Raw genomic sequence first — 18,329 nt, forward strand, 5'->3', positions numbered from 1 at the left:
AAGAAATGGAGGAACCAGTGGACACTCCTTAGGCAAAACAATCACATCCTGGTTTTGAAGGCAGAAAGAAGCCTTTAAAAAAACAAACCCTCACAATTGTACCAAATGTTATCTGAAGACAAGGTCACCCAACAAAGCATAACAAATACTAATAAACCATAGTCAACAACCAAGCTTCTCATCCCAGCAGTGCACTACTCAGGAAAAACCTTCCTCTCTTGCATGAAAGATAAAATGCTGCACGAAAAAAAGATATCAGCTTCAGAGCCCTTAGCTTCCTGCCCTCTCCTGCTATCAGGGCCGTAACACAATTGCCTCCTTTGTTTCTCAGGAGCGCAACCTGGCTTATCCAATCCATATCTGATGCATGCGGCATGGCCGTGTTTAAATCCTGGGGCTCCATCCTACACCACATCTCCAAGACCTTCCTCCCGGGCTGCCAGCCTCTTCCCTAGTTGTTCCGTTTTTCACACTTAGGCCAATGGCATTGCCTTCTGGCCAAGCATTTATAATAGCATTTTTGTTTCTCTGGACTTTTTTATATTTGCTATATATATATATGTGTATATGTTTTATATAAACATATTATATATATTATATATATTTATATACACATTTATATACTTTTAAAATATATACATATACTTTTTAATATTTGCAACACTGCATGCTGTGCTTGCTAGGGATGAAATTTTTTTTTAAGCTTTTAATACTTTATAATTATTAATTAATCTCCTAATTTTGAAGCGCACTTGTGGCATTTGAAACAAAGAAGTGGAGATGGGCAAGGACAGTTTTGTCAACAGGTGACCTGGCTCCCTGCTCACTAAAATCTAAAACATCAGATAAAACCTTTTTTAATCCCTGTGAGTTGATCTAGCAACAGGCAGCAACATATTTTAGGGGAAGTCTATTAAAATTATTTAACAGACTAAGCTCAGTGGTCTTTCAGTCGCAACTGCCACTTAGGCACTTTGCTCAAATTGTGTGCTAATATAATATTTTACAATATTAACTGTAATGTAACAATTTTAAGGAAAATAAAGATGGGAAGAAAAATTAATAAACCAAGGTTAGACTAAATGTTCAGAAATGAACAGCACTGCATCCTTTGGAAAAAGAGACTAGGACGGGTTGAAAGTCCTACTTCAAAAGAAATCTGTGTTTGAAATATTAAAAATCAAGTTGACAAACAAGCCTATGAATTTAAGGTCCGTGGCAAAGCCCTCTGCCCCAGCCTGCTTCGCCCATGCGTTTTGGGCAGTATTGCGCTCACTGGAGGTTCCAGAAACTTGGCCCTCAGCTCCTTCTTCAGTGCTGAAAATATTAAAGTTTTGTCACAAGTTTTACAAAAACCTCAAAGCTTTGTGATACCTTTGAATCAGGGAAATATAAGAGAACCTAAGTTTTCATTGAAAAGGGAACAGCTTTTCTAGAGAAAACTATGAAAATGTGATCTGTGATGAATTACAGAGGTTAAGAAAATACGCACCAAGTAGGAAAGCAAATAGTAAGAAAACCTCCAGCATGTTTTTGTGCCTTATGCTTTTAAAGGTGGTATCAGAAATCAGAGCGGAAGAAATTCAGGAGTTTTGAGCACTGGTGGCTGATATTACAAAAAGAAGTTTTGCGGTTTTACATCAATGGTGCCCATATACTTGAGTGGGGCTGCAACTGGTGTAAGAGGGTTTTGTTTGACATCGTGAAAGCCACAAGTTAGAAATACTTTACTTCCGTTTAAATCCAACCCTTCTTGGCTACAAAGAGGACTGGAATTAATGCAATATTTCCATTACGTACATATAAATTTATATATAGGCAAGTCTTATTTTCCTGGGTGAAAAATATGAAGGGCAGACTCCTCCTTGAAGCAGATAATAAAGCAGAAGCCGTTGTTATGTCCCAGCTGGAAGAAATAACTCTTTAGTGCTGGGAAGACCAGGCATAATTTAGTTACAAGATGGTCTACCAAGCTGTCAGCTGTGAGCTGGAAGAGAAGGAATCCAGAATAAGAAAGATGGAGAAACAAGAAAGGCTGGTTAAAATGTAATTTCTTATTCCACTGACTACTACCGAGCTCTGGCAGAAGGAAGGTCCATAAAAAAAAAGTGAACTTTGCGCAGAACAGAAATACATATGAGCAACCAATTGTATTTAACCGTGTAGGGGAAGGACCACGGGAGATCTGTTTCATCAGGTTTACAAGAGTCTCCCTGGAGGCTACAACAGATTGTCACACGGAGCTTACAGCAAACTGCTAAAAATGAGTGGCTCGCTGTAGCTGAGCAGCAGTACATCAAATCTTTTAGGGAGTCAGTACAAAGCAAGAGCTCCGGTCCAAAAAAAAAGGCTTTGAGATATTTTGGTAATATCCACACCCCACTGAGTACCAATGCCAAATTCTACTTGCCCTCCAGTTACAAATTATTACTGCAACACCTCTAATAAATACAGTTGTAGAGTTAAATAAGTTACAGTACAATGCTTCAAGAGCATTGTGGAATTATAAAAAGGGAGTTCAGCTGGGGATTAACACAGTGAACAGAGGGAATTCATTTAATCTAAAACAAATTAGACTCTCATTTGATTAATTTGCTAGAGGCAAAGCAAAAATCTGTGGAGTAGAACTGCGTAATTTCTAGTTCTTGTTCTTAAAACTTAAATAAATTAATCATGGACCACTTATGAGTGACTCTGAGGTCAAGTAAGAAAGAATTGGCCTGGAGCCAAAAAGGATGCCAGATCTGCCCTGGGACTATATAGGGCCTATAACCACTGCACCGCTTGGTCCCTTGGCTGGAACAGCACCAGATTTGAGGAGCCTTTGGTGCAAGGTGATTTTAGGGAAATTGTTTCCCTGTTATTCCCTTCCTTTTGTGGGTGTCATTTTGCTGGCATACGGAATGTGTTGCAGAAAGCTGCTAATGTACATGTCCAGCTGTCACCTTTTAACAGTACATCCCACTCAGCCATTTAAACATAATTAACCAATGAAGCAAACTAGACCTCAGAACCATTAGAGATGTTGGGTCATACGGTCGCTGAAGACACGTGGTATCCAATCATTTCTAGAACTATTGTGTGCAGTAAACATGGGTTTCAAGTCTTTGTTTAAAGACTTTGTTTGAAGTCTTGAACTAAGAAAAGACACCGATATTCTACACTGCATTTCAAAATCTGGAGAAATCTACTTCAGGAGAGAATGAGGCATCTGGGCTGAAAATTGTCAGGCTGAGTTTCAACCCAGATTTTAGAAGCTACTTTATAATCCCCCTGCAAACTGGATTTACAGTACATGAGAACTGACCCCTAGGTACCACGCTGGGAACTCAGGACTGTCAGACTAATTTGTAGAAACAACGACAGCTAGTGTAAGAGTTTCCTTTAAAATAAATCTCTGTCTCAAAGGGCTTTAATAGTTACGACCCTGCTTTTCCCACTGGATTAATGGGAACTATATAGTTATATCCCAGTGCAACTTTATAAAATTCATTTTAATATTAAAAAGAACAGATATTTTTGTACCATTTTGAAAGATGCTGTGCCCATTAGTTGAAAATGATGATATTCCTCTCTTTTACCCAAAAACCAGCATGGATGCAGAACTCTGCTCAGACCCATGTAACAAGTGCTTCTCCATCACGAGGGACTGCTTGCAGTGTCAAAAAGCTACTTTTGCCCGTTCTCTCCATCTCAGCCCTCTCATGGAGAGGCAAAACTTGTCCACTTGTGAGGTTTCCATAGTATTATGAACTGTTCAGACAGATGAGAACAGTGAACATCAATTTCTTTCTCATATCACATTTCAAAAGCTTTTTGAGCAGCCACCAGATTTATATGCATTTCTGGTCACTATTAACCGGGTCTACATTCAAAGTGCTGACCTACAGGTGAAACCGAGCCAGCAGAAGCACAGCAAGCAGCTGCAGCCTTCAGATGTTGATGACTTCATCAATCTAATTGGTTTCCACTGGGTTTCATAGCTTTTATTCTGGACAGTCTGCTGCTTGTGCTAATGGCCTGCACATTCCCCTCTCTCCACAGATGCTTCATTTCGCTTGTCCTCTTCTGTCTTTCTCCACTAGTTTTTCCTTATATAGCCCCTTTTCATAGGCAAGTCTTTCTCTCTGCTTCTATTTTGATAAGCCATCCCTCATAAGAACCTACCCCACATTTAAAATCCTTCCCTATTGATGAGGTCCCAAACTGACACGTCACACAACCACAATGTCATGGTTGTTGGCTCTGTGTGTCGGGCTCACCTTTCCCACCCGGTCCTTTGGCCGACTTGTCATGCAGTAAGCTCCTTTGGATGGGGATTACACAGATTCTGCATTTGCAGAGTACCTGGTCTTTAGGGAAGCTGTGGCAGAGGTTCAGCTGAGGCAGTCCTGGAAGTGAGCCTACCTGCCCACATCCCAAAGCATCTTTTGGGATGTTGTTTGAGCCTGGATTCTGGCAACGAGACTGGGGCTTTTTCCCACCTCTGTCCTTCAGGCTGCTGATCTGGGAATTGATCTGCTTTCAGTATTGCAAAAAAGCAAGAGGAAAGGTCCCAGACCAGAGATCCTTTCTTGACACTTACAACCTAAGACTTGGATTGTGTCTCTCATCACCTAACATAAACAAAACAAAAGAATCATGACAAATGGGTGCATTTTAATATCCAGTTTTGATCTATTCCTCCACTGCTATGCCTGAAAAATGTTCACATTTTTATGCTCCCATTAAGAATGCAGAGAAAGACAGGAGATTAAGAAATTCAGAGGTATAAGAGTGATGGCTCTCGTTTTCCTTTTTAGGCACAAAATGAAAACAGTAAATAGGGGTGTTTCTCGAACAAAACTTGTTAGCCTGTAAATGCCGCAGAGCAATGCTACAGTACTGGGGTCAGGACCAGCTGCATGGTGCAGAGGGTCGACCTTAGAAGTTAAAAGTTTAAATCATATCGTATTTCAGCATAATGATTTAAGAGCAAACAGATCTGTTCTCATTAGTGCACTGAAAAATCGTGCCTCCCTGTCTGTATGTTAGAGCAGGCAATTAACAACAGCATTGAAATGGCATACGCATTCCTGAACAACACACTTCTCTCTTACCTCCCATAACTCATCCACTTTGTTCCCCAGCGACGTCCCAGTCTTCACCTCAAATTTATGCACCAAAAGGGGCTGCAGTTTTAGGTGGAAGCAGGCAAACTCTGAAGACAATTCATCTTAGGTTGATCCCTCACTCGTACAGACCACGCTCACATTATTAGGAGGATCAGTTCACTTTCAGTGCCTGGTAAAAAGCGTCTTTATTTTGCTGTCCAAGGGGGAGGGCTGGAAGGGGGGAATATCTGTTCTGACACACAGAACCTCAGGATAAGGAACGTTTTGTGAAGCTGAAGATAACTGAGCACACATCCTTCGCAGCACTGAACTGCTTTTATCCTTGACGTTTCTTCCAGCTCTCTTTCTTTATTTTCCTTTGGTTTTGCTCTGCAAGGCCTGCCTGATCAGCTCTATCTCCCTGCAAGATTACCTTTCCCTCCTTATCCTAGCAGGCAAAGGTGTTCGAACCTCTGGGCACAATGCTCTTTGAGTGAGGATCTAAGCAAACTGTTCAGCGGTTTTGACAAAAGAAGGGGTCTGTTCAGCTCTCAGCTGTAGCAAAATCAGCCTAGAATAAATTTATGTTATCCAAAGTAGCACAAGGAAGAGCCACAAGAGATTTTAAACAACTCCCTTCTTCACAGGGATAGGCTCGCCGGTGCTATTCTTAGTCCTACATGGCTGGGAAAAGTAGAATATTGAAAGCTAAGATGAACAATTATGACTTCTTACCAAAAATACTACTGTCATAGATAGCTTATATGCTAATTCTGCTCAGTATCCATGGCAGTTGTACAGTAATATTTCTGTCTGTGCAGTAACAGATTTCTCTTGTATTTTCACAGCTTCTAAGACTCTGCTTTCCTCTATGTTGTTAATAAGAATATCCTTTGACGCATGCTTGCATGCTCACCTTTCTCATCCGTATGTTTAAAAACCTGCGTGCCACCAACCAGTTCAGGATACACACTGACTGTATAGTAGCATTGCTCGGGATTTGTTCTGTGTTGTATCACACATTTATTATAACTGCTCATGCCTTTGAACTTCTGCGGTAGGGTCCTGTGACATGTCCAACACACACCACTCAGAACTCCTGCATATGTTTCATGTTTATGTCACTATATTCATATAAGTTCTGTTATAACTGGACTAAGCAAAGGTTACTGGATCACTCCACTTCTAATCCTTGGTTTTCAAATGTGTTCTGGCTTCTGCAAAATGCTGTGGACTGGATGTTTTTTTGGAATTTGCAGTTTGAAGTTTCTATCCAGGAAAGTCCTACTGACTAGATGACTATTCATTTGATTTTGTGCACATGAAGGTTAGAGAGAGAGATACACTTTTCTCCAGTATTAGAAAATTAGAATGTTTATTCCTATATTCTTTAAAAATAGCGGTGGCATCAAAACAGGTAGAGAAAAAGACGAAATCTGTCAAGAAGGTAGACATCATATAAATAGATTATTTATTTAAGACTTTGCAAGGCAGCCAAGAAAGAGCAACTGAATTTGCAAGCACACGGAGCTTTTGCAAATGGAGGCTTTACCTGCAGATTACATCCAGGATCCAAGTTAAAACACAGAAGGGATGATTTTAGCAATACGGGCTGATGTATCATTAACTGTCTGTTAAAGTATGCACTGTATAAGGGAAACTTGAGGTTAACTGAACTGGCATATCCCATGAGAGCTCAGTGTACTCTATGCACTGAAAACTCTGTGCACGAAGCACATAGAGCTGCCTTTGAGGCAAACTGGTTGACGCTAAGAAAGCTGGGCGTTCAGACTAGACCATTCCTGAGGCAGTGCTGGCTTCACTGATTTCAGTGGAGCACAACCAAGGATGAACCTGTCCTGTTGTTTCACTCTGTGCATCTTTTTTTTTAAATGAGAGGAACCACACAGGACAGGGTATTTAGTCACATTCCCGTCCTCAAGCACAAGACACCAGCTGTTTTGTCCTCCAGCACCATCGCTATACACGCGATACATAGAAAGGTGCCTGCGACGGCAGAAAGGAAGGAGGAGAAGGAGGACCAGTGGAAAGAAGCAGCTGAGCTACCTTGGGTATCGTGATGCAGAGCTCCTCTGTCATCCTGGAGCAACAGTCCCAAAGCGACCACCTTGACTTTGTCATAGCCCGATTTTGGGCATTAGCATTAAGACGTTATCCAAACAATATCCGCATTTCAGAAGAAACTACTTACCACCAGAACCACCATGACAGTAGTGATTACAGATACAGTTTAAAGTAATCATTACAAAATATATCACAGATATATAGAAAGAAGTTCTCAGTTTTAACAACGTTTGTCCCTGTCTTAAATTAGGGCCAATGTTTTTGAGCATGTGGTGGTGTTTGACTATGAGGAAGCTGTTTTCATTCGTTGCCCAGGCAACAAATACTCCTTCATACCCCAATAAACAACTACAACTTAAAAGTATCATTTGATAAAGATACATCTGACCCTAAAGCAGTCAAGTCCCTTTATAAATCACATGAATTATTACGAAAAAGTATCACAAAGTTTGTGAGCTCAGTATAGTTTGCTGGAAATAAAACTGCCAGCATATTAAACATAAATTTCAATTTGTTTTACTGATTTAAAACATAACACATTATGAATACCAGCAATGGAAAATATAATTTATTCCTTACAGATATTTAGTGATGTAATTATTTAGATATTCCTCCCTTCTCCAGAGAGGGTAGATACAGAGACAGCTGCAATCAACAGATCATTTTGTTGTTATTGAGAAAAATGTGTAACTACACCAAGTTCTAAAGTCCTACAATTATCACCACCATCAAGTTTAAAGAGAAAATACGAAAAACCAAGTCTGTACCCAGCAAAGGAAATCACAGAGTCAAAATTTGGTTTGGCTCTCTGACTTCCATAACACTGGCAATGGCACTTGATGTGATGATTTGTTTGAAGCTTCTCTTTTTTCTTGCTATCAGCACAGTCATTTAAGTGTTCTCCTTTGCCTGTTTTATTACTGGTTTCCATAACTCTGCAGAGGGAAGAAAAAAGATGGCTGTGATTGCTCTTAGGGAAACCAAATGGTAAGGACTAGCAACCCGAGCAAAGCATCTCCCCCTCGCTGGAGTGTGGGGCACCAACATGTGCTCCCAGCAGGAGCAACATCTTCCCTCCAAATGCCACTTCTCCACTTTGCAAAGAAGAGCGATGGAGGCAGAACGGAAGGAGACACAAGTCACATTATACGTTACTGCCGTCCTCGGTCCTTCGCATCCCGCCTCCCCCCAAAACTGGCGCAGGCTCAGCCCCAACAAAAACAGAGCGTAAGGCTTTCAGTGATAACACGCATGGGTTTATATTACTGGATCCCTATTGTTTTGGTTTGTTCCTGCCATTACACTTATGCTGATAATGACAAGCTGATGACAAAACTTTTGGCACGCATACCCTATAAATAAAGAACATTGTAAATACATTATTTTTAATATGTTGCATGGCCCTGTAGAGGCACCATGTCACAGTGCCAGAAGTAACTTAAATAGCGTGTGTGGGCTTGCAAAAATAAAACCCCCCAAAAAGCTTCTCCTCCCTTCAGGCAGCTACTCTGGCAAGTGAATAAATAATCACATCATTTGGTGTCCCAGACTCTGGAAACTAAGTGTAACTATCATGATGTTTACTGGCCTCCTGGCATCTGGAATCAAACTCTGGAATCCAAGCACAGGCACACTGGTGCCCAAAAGCAATTTTCTTATATGTAAGTTTTTTTCCTTCCACCCTTCAATTTTCTTTTTGCCTCTCAAGAAAAACTAGATTCAACTCTCACAAACTCCCAACTACTTCCTAAACTTTCTATAATGTCCTTTGATGTTTTCATTGTAAGTATTCCCCACCATGTAAAGTCTCTGCCTTTTGCTGTAAGGCTATCAATTCTCGTAAACAGAAGGCTTTCCCGCAACAAGAGTAATACATCTTTACTAGGCTAGAGTGTAGCAATTTGGCAATCTGCTGCTTTATTTGATTTTAAAAGCGTATTATCTAATACCTCTCAGTCACAAGTTCGTAGCACGGGGTCAACTGGTAGAAGTGGCACGTTTCACCCATTTAAAACAAAAAGAGAGGGAGGGAGGGAGAAAAAAGAGAGAAAAAGGAAAAGAAACAAAGTTTCAGTTTTAACAGATGCAAAGCAAAGACCAAATATTTTCCAGTCGGTGGATGTTGAGGAGAAATATGCCAAATACATTTCACAAGCCAGTTAAGCCTCTACTGGCACCTAATCACTGCCAGATGTTAAGAAGTAACACCAAGAACATCGCAAAACGCTGGCAAAAAGTAAACAAATAAATTAGGGAGAAATAAAAGTCGTCTTCTCGGGACGCCGGGGAGGGGGGAGACGAAAGTTGGGTGCCGAGAGAAAACGTGCTGGGGAGAGCAGGCGTGACGGGGGGGACGACACAAGGACACCCCGCTCCCCGTCGGGGACTGGCCAGCACAAGCCAAACCGAAACGGCGGCGCAGAGCCCCGCGCGCGGGGCCGGGGCTCGCCCGCAGCCGGGGCTACCCCGTGTGCGCCCCGGGGTGGCGGTGAGACCCAGGCCCTGCCTCTCCCGGCACCGGCTGCCCCTGCCCTGCCGGTGTTCTGCCCGCAGCCGGCTTGCCCTGGCCGCAACCTGCCCGCACGGTGCCCTGCCAGCACCCTGCTCAGGGCCGGCTTGCCCTGCTTGCACCCTTCCCGCATACTGCCCTGCCTGCAACCCTGCCCGAAATCTCCCCTAGCTGCAGCCTGTCCGCACGCTGCCCGACCTGCACCCTGCCTACAGCCTGCCGATCCTGCCTGCACCTTGCCCGCCGCCTGCTCCCTGCCTGCACCCCGCCTGCACAGCCATCCCGCACCCTGCCCCTCCTGCCCGCCCCGCCAGCACCCTGCCCTGCCCGCACCCTGCCCTGCCGGTGCCCGGTGCCCGGCGGCGGCGGCGGCGGCGCACGTGTGCGGGCGGAGCGGGCGCCCCGCTGCCGTCCCTACCTTTCATCTTGGCGCCGGGGCGGGTCACATAGGACGGACGGGGCGCGGCGGGGGCTGCCGCCGGGAGCGGCGGGCGGGCGGGCGGCGCTCCCTGCCTACTGCCGGGCCATGCCGGGGGCCGGGCGCGCCCCCGCCGCAGGCCCTGCTCTGCACCCCCGGCCGCTGCCGCTGCCCCTGCCGCTGCCGCTGCCGCCGCCGCTCGCCGTCGCTCCTCGGCCGCCGGCGGCCCTGCGCTCTCGCCGCCAGCCCCGCGCGGCCCGGCCCGGCCCCGCGGAGCCGCGGCCCGGCCCCGCCTCCCTCCCTCCGCCCCGGGGAAGGGGCCGCGGCCGGGGCCGGGCGGTGGGGGCGGGCTCGGGGCCCCGCCGGCGGCTGGGGCCGGGGGCGCCGGACCCCGCCCCGCCGCGTGCCGCGGGACCGTGGGGTTCCCGGGGTGCGGGGCCGCGGGCAGCAGGGTCTGCCCGTGGGGAGCAGCCCGGGACAGGACTCACAGGCCGCCACGGGTGACCGGGGAGCCTGAGTGGGACGTGGTGATGCCGGCAGGGAGAACGGCCCCCTCCCTGCCCTCCCCACGCACGTGGCAGGCTCCGGGGGGCTTTCGGCTGAAGCCGTCCTCGTGAGCGTCGCACGGCCCAGGCTCGCCAGGCCAGCGTGCCTCACAGCGCGGTACGCCGAGCAAGAGGTCCCGGAGCTGTGGGTGCCTATGTGACGGCTGGGAAGAGGCTGCAGGACGTGCGAAGTTCACCCTGGCGCTGGGCGAAGCGCCCGAGTAGTCCCGCTGGATTCAATGGGATTGCGCCCAGTGCACGCACTGAAGAATGTGTGTAAATATTTGTGGGATTAGGGAGATACAGGCCAGTCGTCTTTTATTTCTCTAGTTCTGGATGTTGCCAGGAATAACGGATCGTTTCCAGGCTCCTGTTTTCATGAAAGGCGGGCTTTGGTTTTCTGCAAACCTACCCATATTTAGGCTATTGAAGATGGTGATAAGATGATCCAGTTTTGACTATTAACGTCAGTGCTGATGAAGCAGAGCTAGTGCAATGTGCACCAATTCGTTCTGGGGACAAAGAAAGTAGCCGAGGCGCCAGAGAGTCTTTCCCATCGCAGAGAGGAGATGCACACAATTTTGCCTTTGCAATTATTGGTACCACAATCTGTTGAATGGGGGGATGCCCAAAGAAATGATTATGCCGTGTGGTCTTTTCAGGGGGCCTGTGGCTCCAGTAAGGATCATAGCATACCAGGAAGGTCATGGTGCAGTATCACAGCATTAGTTTAACACCAGGTCAAAAAGCATTGGAAACCTACCAGGTATGATTTTGCCCGAGAAAGGAATGAAGGATTAAATCCACAAAAAGTAATCATTGAAGAGCAAAAATTAAAGAACAGAAATGTTAATTCCTTCAGCTGGTCTGATGACTTAAGTTGACATCCGCTTGAGTGCGTTTCGCTGACTCAGAGGCAGTACCTTCAGTTTGGGATTGCTGAAAATGCTCGAATACCAGCTGCAGTAGCCATTTGCTGCTTTAAAGCAGGGCTCAGATATCAGAGAGACTTGACTCAGATTTTACTTTACGCTCTGGTAGTTGACTGGAATATCTGTTTTTGGTACAAGTCGTGAATAAAACACTTAAATCTGGATACAGTCATCAGGTAATTACAGATGTCCTGAAGTGTTGTGTTGGATTAGGGCAACAGCTTTTGCAGTGTTTGTAAGACTGATTAATGCTTGGTCAGTTGTGTGATTTATTTTGAATCCTAGCTTAACTCTCAAGTTTTGTTTTGAAAAATCAGTATCATTCAGTTTCCCAAACTAGAAACCAACTAGACTCTGATCCAAAGCCCATGAGTATGTTTCCAAGAAGAAATCTTTCCATTAATTCTCATAGACTGGATGAAACCAATAGTGAAGCTCCATTTCTCCAAAGAAAAAGTACTTCTGTTTGAAAACACAGTGCTGAAGGAATGCTTTAAAAAAAGAAGAAGGAAGAAGAACATGAGTTCATCAGGGAATGTCATCAGGAATGTGCAAGAAGCAGCACTGTGCAGAAATTTAGAAAATTCTTCAAAAGCAGTAGCTGATAACACTTTTCTAATTTTTCATACAGTAACCTTAGTGAACTGAAGGATAGCAACCAAAAATTGCAGAGACTGATGAGTGAACTGCTGTGTCTGAGGAAAACATGTTCCTTACTAATCGAAAGAAAAATAATGAGTATTTTGAATTCATATAGAGTTTATGATTGATTCATTAGGCCTGAGATCTACCTCCATTCTTGTGACTGTAAAATATTTATTAATTTGTGGACATAGTGGGACACTTCATATTTCTAAAGTAAGCTTCTATATTCTCTTCTAATCGTGTAAGTTGTATTCCACATTGGATTTCTTATCGATACATTCTATATTTAAATGGCTGATGAGCTTTTACTAATGCTACTTCAAAAATCTAGTGTTAGTAAAGAAATTCAGGAAACTCATGAACTGTTTCATGTATCAAGTCTTTCCTCTAAAACCAAGTATTTTATGTTTCGGTTTCTGAAGTAGGTGTTCCTTTTTTCTTCCCACTGACCCATCTCTGTCCACCAGAAGAAGGTATAGCTGTTAGACACTATCATCACCACTTATCAACTCTGGGATTAAGGAAGGGAAAGGCAGATTGTTGATGGTTCATGGAGATGGGGCAACTGCACAAGCATACTTAATAAGCTGAGTATTAGTGGATTATTGATATTATAGAGCATATACTCTCTTCATCAAAACCAGTCTGATTTAACAGGAGAATTCCAGATCCAAAAAAACCCAACCCCAACCACTGAGTGGCATAGTTTAGGAATACTGACTTTAAAAATCAGTGAGAGCATGTCCCTTTCCATCTGTAAATGGATTCAGCTCTCCAGTTTCCTCTCCATTGTCTCTGTTTCAGCTGCTTCTATGAACAGCTCCCCAAATTTCCAGTTCTTGTTCAACGAGCCCTCTGAAAATGATGGTCTGAGCCCCTATGTCCAGAAGAGACCTGCCTTATGTTTAGCCTGGCTTCAGACACCCCATCCTACCTGCAGAAGGTGGTTGCTGGGTGCTGTCTAAATGCTGCTGGTGTCCCTGGGTCAGGCTACGGTGAAGGTACGGGGAGACGGTGCTGCAGCGGGCAGTGCTGACAGACACATGGCAGTCCCCGTGGTACTTCTTCCAGCCACCCTGCCAGGAGTACTTTGTTGGTGGTGGCATCACAGGTCCCAAGGTTTGAACCATTTCTTGCTCTGGGTGAAACCAGATCACTTTACTGGGGCTGCTCAGAGCTAAATGGTGGGGTTGTCCTGTGGTTTGGGCTTCTCCCTTTCTCTTCCCGTGCCCTGTGAGTTTTGCCCAGAAGGGTACTCAGGCACAAGGACACTAGGAATCACCCAGAGACACAACCTGTGGCCTGAAAAGAAACCAAGCTCAGTTCTCCCAAATTTCAGCCCTACGTACTGTGCAGATACCCCAGCATACTTGATTTCAGCTAACAAGAGCAGCCTCTCTCCAGCATCCTTCCACTGCCTGGGTTTCAGACAGATGCTGACCCTGAACAACTAAATCAGGTGCTACTTTCAGACTCCCCCTGTTATTGCTGCTTAGGTGCACGCTCCCCACAAAGTTGAACCTCCCATACCTTAAGCTTTACCTCCATTTCTTACTACATGGGGATCAAGAGATATTCCTACTAGCTGGGTAAACCACAGAATACGTACATATTTACGGTGTAGTACAATACATAATACAGGGTGCAATATGTAACTAGCATTGCCTGGTCCTGGGCCTTCACAAGCTTGAACTTTTTATAGTCTTTCATATTTTTCAAGTTTCATTTAAAGCTATGGTGAAACGTGCCAAACACAATTACACTGCCTCTCTGGTTAAAACCAGTGATCTTCTCAGAAGAAGTTTAGAGCATGTTTTCATTTTTTTTTTAATCTTTAGGAAACTTTAGACTGTGTTCTAGGGAAATCTAGTTTCACAGAAATACTTCATTTTACAGACTTTTTTGTTACTCTAGTTCAGGACATAAATTATGAGGCCTGTTTTTTCATCCAATAGTAATAATATAACAACAGCTTACCACCGCAACAGGCTGCATGACACACAGTGATGCCACATTGCAGCCAGATTCAGGCTCAGAGAAGGTCTAGAGGATCTAAACAAATCATCCTTGTTTAGAAATATTTATATATTGGCTTGATATGGATTGTTTATATGGAACTATTTCAATTTATTCATCAAATGCTGAAATAAGGTACCCAAGTGAGCACTTTGCAGTTGCTGTGCCATAGCGTGACTTTAAGAACTTACCAGACACGTGTGCGTTTTTCATTTCTTCCTTGCTACAGTCTTTTCTTGAATATCAAGGAAGTTAATTTATAATGGTTCACACTCACTTTTACTCTGCAAAACATGTTCAAATTTGGCAGTAATCCAAAAGAAAAAGATGCAAATTTAATCTCCCTGTATGCACTTCTGAATAAATTGTGCAGACTTTGCTGAAGTGATCTAAAACCAGAGGTAATGTGCACAGTTCCTGTTCATTTGATTCCACTTTACAACGGACCATTACCCCCACCTGGCTCTTTCCCACAGCCTAACCTACAAAATTTTGTCAGCATCACTCCTCTCTTCTCCAACCACAAGCTATTTGGCGATTTGGCAAGTCTTAGGGCGATGGACATGGAGGTAGGTATGTGTGACATTCTCTTTTGATTGGCAGCCTTCTCATTGCCTGAGCCCAGATGCAATACAAAGGGCAATAAATAAATAAAAAATCTGAAAAAGAATTGCATGCATCATTGAGAAGAACTGCATTTGACACGGGAACCATATGTGAAAGATCATTTGTCTGAAGTAAGTACCATTTGGGTTCAATACAAAATGTGCATTTGAAAAGTAAGAGTTGAGTATTATAACATATTTTAATGATAAATCTTTTCCTCCACAACAATTTCATATTGTTGTTAATGACCATTTTGGATCTGTGCCCAGAGTGAGGACATTATCCTTGGATCTGGGTAATGAGTTTGTAAATGATCCTGAACAAATGGTGAAGTTATTTACTAATAATTTTGTTAAATCCACAGATGAGACTTTTCTTAATCTGGGTAATTAGCATCATAATTTGAAAGTATTTCGTTATCTAGACTTGACTCTGACAAGTGAGGTCGGTTTTCGGTTTTCCTTTCCTATTTTTTGATTAACTGGGCAACTGAAGGAGATTCTGAAGGCAGCAAAACAGCTGGCTATCTTTTCAGGATGCCATAGTTACTCAGAGATACAGACTTGTTCTAGCTGTAATTTGGATGTTCATCATGCGAAGGCCCATGCGCCAGTTCTCTTGTCTTTCAATTGCTGTGACCATTTCTTTGAGAACCTGGACTTCTTGGAAGGATAATATGAGACAGCTCTAAAATAGCTCTAAATTTAAAGAAAAGCAAAATGCTGGAATGCAATTAAAAGTACAGCTATTACGCTTACCTGCAGGTGATATTTAGGGACCACTTTTGTATTTTTGATATTTGATGAAACACATAATTATGGGGTTTATTCATATTTTGAATGAAGAGCAATAATTTCTGGTTCAGAAAGTGGGAAATTTTATTCTGGCAATTTATAGACCAATTTCCTTGCACAATATTTTGTCCAAATTACTGAAAACAACTGTAGCTGTTGTGTCTGCTGTATATTTTAAACAATAAAATATTCAACTTTTGTGCACCAAAATTTCACATGATGAAAAATAATTCCATTACTGCTAGAGTGCTTAAATGTTGAAGACAGCAAAACCAAGACCAAATAATTAGTGCCAGATTTTGTTAAGATGCTTGCAGAAGTAGATTTTTATAGATTAGTAATAACATTTTGTTTGTTCATAGTGTGTGTTTCTTTCAACACACAGAGTAAAATAATTCTGATTTCCTCAGATATCGTTTCTGACTGCCTGAGGTCTAACTGGGTCAGTTCTTTGGCTGGAGTGTATCAAAACGATACTGGCCAGGGTTTGGTTCATGTTGATGGGAGGAGGGAAAGATCTTGCCATGTTTTGAGACTGTCCAGTGACGTTCAGTTTCCGGTTACCTTCAGTGGGAGCCAGCAAGCAGGAACCCAGAGTTGGGCTCTGTCAGCCCGGAGGAGTGTCCTCCAGCTGTTGTTACATGCCACACATTTCTTCTGGGGTTCGGGACAGCTGGGCATGTTCTGCATGCTCCTGTCTAGCTGTGCAGCTTCTCCCAGAGGTAAGGTGATGCACAGAGATGTCTCCGTAAGGCCATCTGGCACTAGAGGGAGTGGAAGCTGGTGTGATCTACTTACAGACACGGACACGCTTTGTTCAGGTGCATCTGTTCCCCAAATTTGCTGGTTATGGCAATATAGATCCACATGACAAGCCCAAATGGATCATATATGGTCTTCCTGACCTCTTGCCTTGCAGTGCAGACCTAAGAGTCCAACAAAGGCTAAGTGAGTATGGCTTGTATACTGCTTGGCCACAGGAGAGGAGCACAGCAAGAAAAGCAAATAAAAAGACAGTGAATCCTCCCTATGTTAAGTTAACATTACTGCAATGTATTTTGGCTCTTCAGCCCATGAGTTACACCCACCAGGACTCTCTGAAGCTTCAACAAGTGGGTGTAAGTAGGTCCAGGGAGGTATTAAATTACAACTCTTCAGCTCTGAATTTGGCCCAAAAAGCACAGAAAAAAACTGTGAAAATCAGGGAACATCATGATTATGACTGTAAAGTATTTTGCTCACTACGTAGAACACATCTGTAATTTATGTAAATTACTGTGTATGGAGAATGTTGAACCTTTGAAGTTTTGCTTGTTGGGGCATAATGACAAGAAAAAATAGCCACTCTAATAAGTATTTTTAGTCATATTTACCGGGTTTTCATTGGTCTTGCTTTTTAGAGTAAACAGACTTCAAAGGGAACAAAGGAACCAAAAGATAGGTAATGATAAATAGTCCCTTGTATATTGCTTTTGAGAACATACTATCAATAGTTGCTTCTGATGCAGTATTTCTGTCTTCTTTCAGGTAGATTACAGGGCATTAGATATTCACTGAAAATATTAATGAAAGCTTTGGAGAGATCCCATGTCTTTTTCATTTTGTCAGACTTCATAAATACCACACACAAATAATTGTTTTCAAAGAACATTACTGAGGTGGTGAAATCCTGGCAGAGCACTCACAAGCTAGGAAATGCCAGGAGAAAGATTTCCCATGGGACCTTAACTTGCCCGTATATGTTTGGAATTATTGACAAGACATATTTATTCCTGCTGATAAAATGTATTCATATGGATGTTAGTTTATAATAGTGTATTAATTTTTCTCCAATAACTCCATCTAGTCGGTACAGAGAAGGGCCTGAACTCATTCAGTGAGCACCCATTCAATATTTTATCTTTGCTGCACTGTTCCTCTAGGTCCCATTCACTGCAACAGTCACGCTCTGCTGTGAAGATAAAATTATTGATTTCCTCTATGCCTGTCATCAGGGTAGCTTTTATATATTTCACAAATGTTAATTAAACTTTACAAGTGATAAGGAGTATTATTACCTCCATTTTATAGGACTGAGCCACAGTAAGATTAAAGTTAAAAGTTATCCTCTCATACGAAGTGAATCACTTGAAGCGCTATGATTTCTTAGGGTGCCCAGTGTTACAGTCAATGTTTACACTATTCACCCAAGGGCACATTCCACTTTCCACTTTGTAAGCCTGGCTAAAAGTCCTAGTCACAGCCCAACAAGACTCAGCTACACGCGATGCTGCCTCTGCCCTTCCCCTCCCTGCTTTCCACGTTTATGAAACCTGCAAAGAGCAACCCTGGCATACTCTGAGCCAAATCCAGCATGTGGGTGACTGAGAGATCAGGACACTAGGTGTGCTGCTGGTAGCACAAACCCGGTGATCCAGCTACAGTCATGCACTGTATTTTACACGCTTCAAGGCTAGATCCCATTGACTTCCATGGCAGGGGTGAGTACTCAGCCCTTCTGCAAATGATAGCATAGGGTTCCTGTCAGGACTGTTGAGAAAAACATGGGTAGTGATAAACTAGGTTAGGCTGGATGTTGGTGAGTTGCTGGGGTGGGTTGAGGCCAGCTGGTGGCAGCTCAGCCCCCACCCAGTTGCTCGCTCACTTTCCCCCAGACAGACGGGGGAGAAAATTGGAAGGGCAAAAG

The 18,329-nt window shown here is 43.5% G+C and overlaps 1 protein-coding gene across 1 annotated transcript in view; it reads right to left on the reverse strand.

Annotated features, from left to right (window-relative positions):
* COLEC12 (collectin subfamily member 12) overlaps positions 1 to 13,357 on the reverse strand; it is a 103,864-nt gene extending 90,507 nt beyond the window's left edge. The window contains exon 1 of the mRNA XM_059815628.1: positions 13,162 to 13,357. Coding sequence (XP_059671611.1) covers positions 13,162 to 13,357 — 196 coding nt within the window. The remainder of the gene's footprint in view (positions 1 to 13,161) is intronic.
* Positions 13,358 to 18,329: the final 4,972 nt, after the last annotated feature.

This window comes from Gavia stellata, chromosome 3 (assembly GCF_030936135.1).
Source record: "Gavia stellata isolate bGavSte3 chromosome 3, bGavSte3.hap2, whole genome shotgun sequence".
Taxonomy (NCBI): domain Eukaryota; kingdom Metazoa; phylum Chordata; class Aves; order Gaviiformes; family Gaviidae; genus Gavia; species Gavia stellata.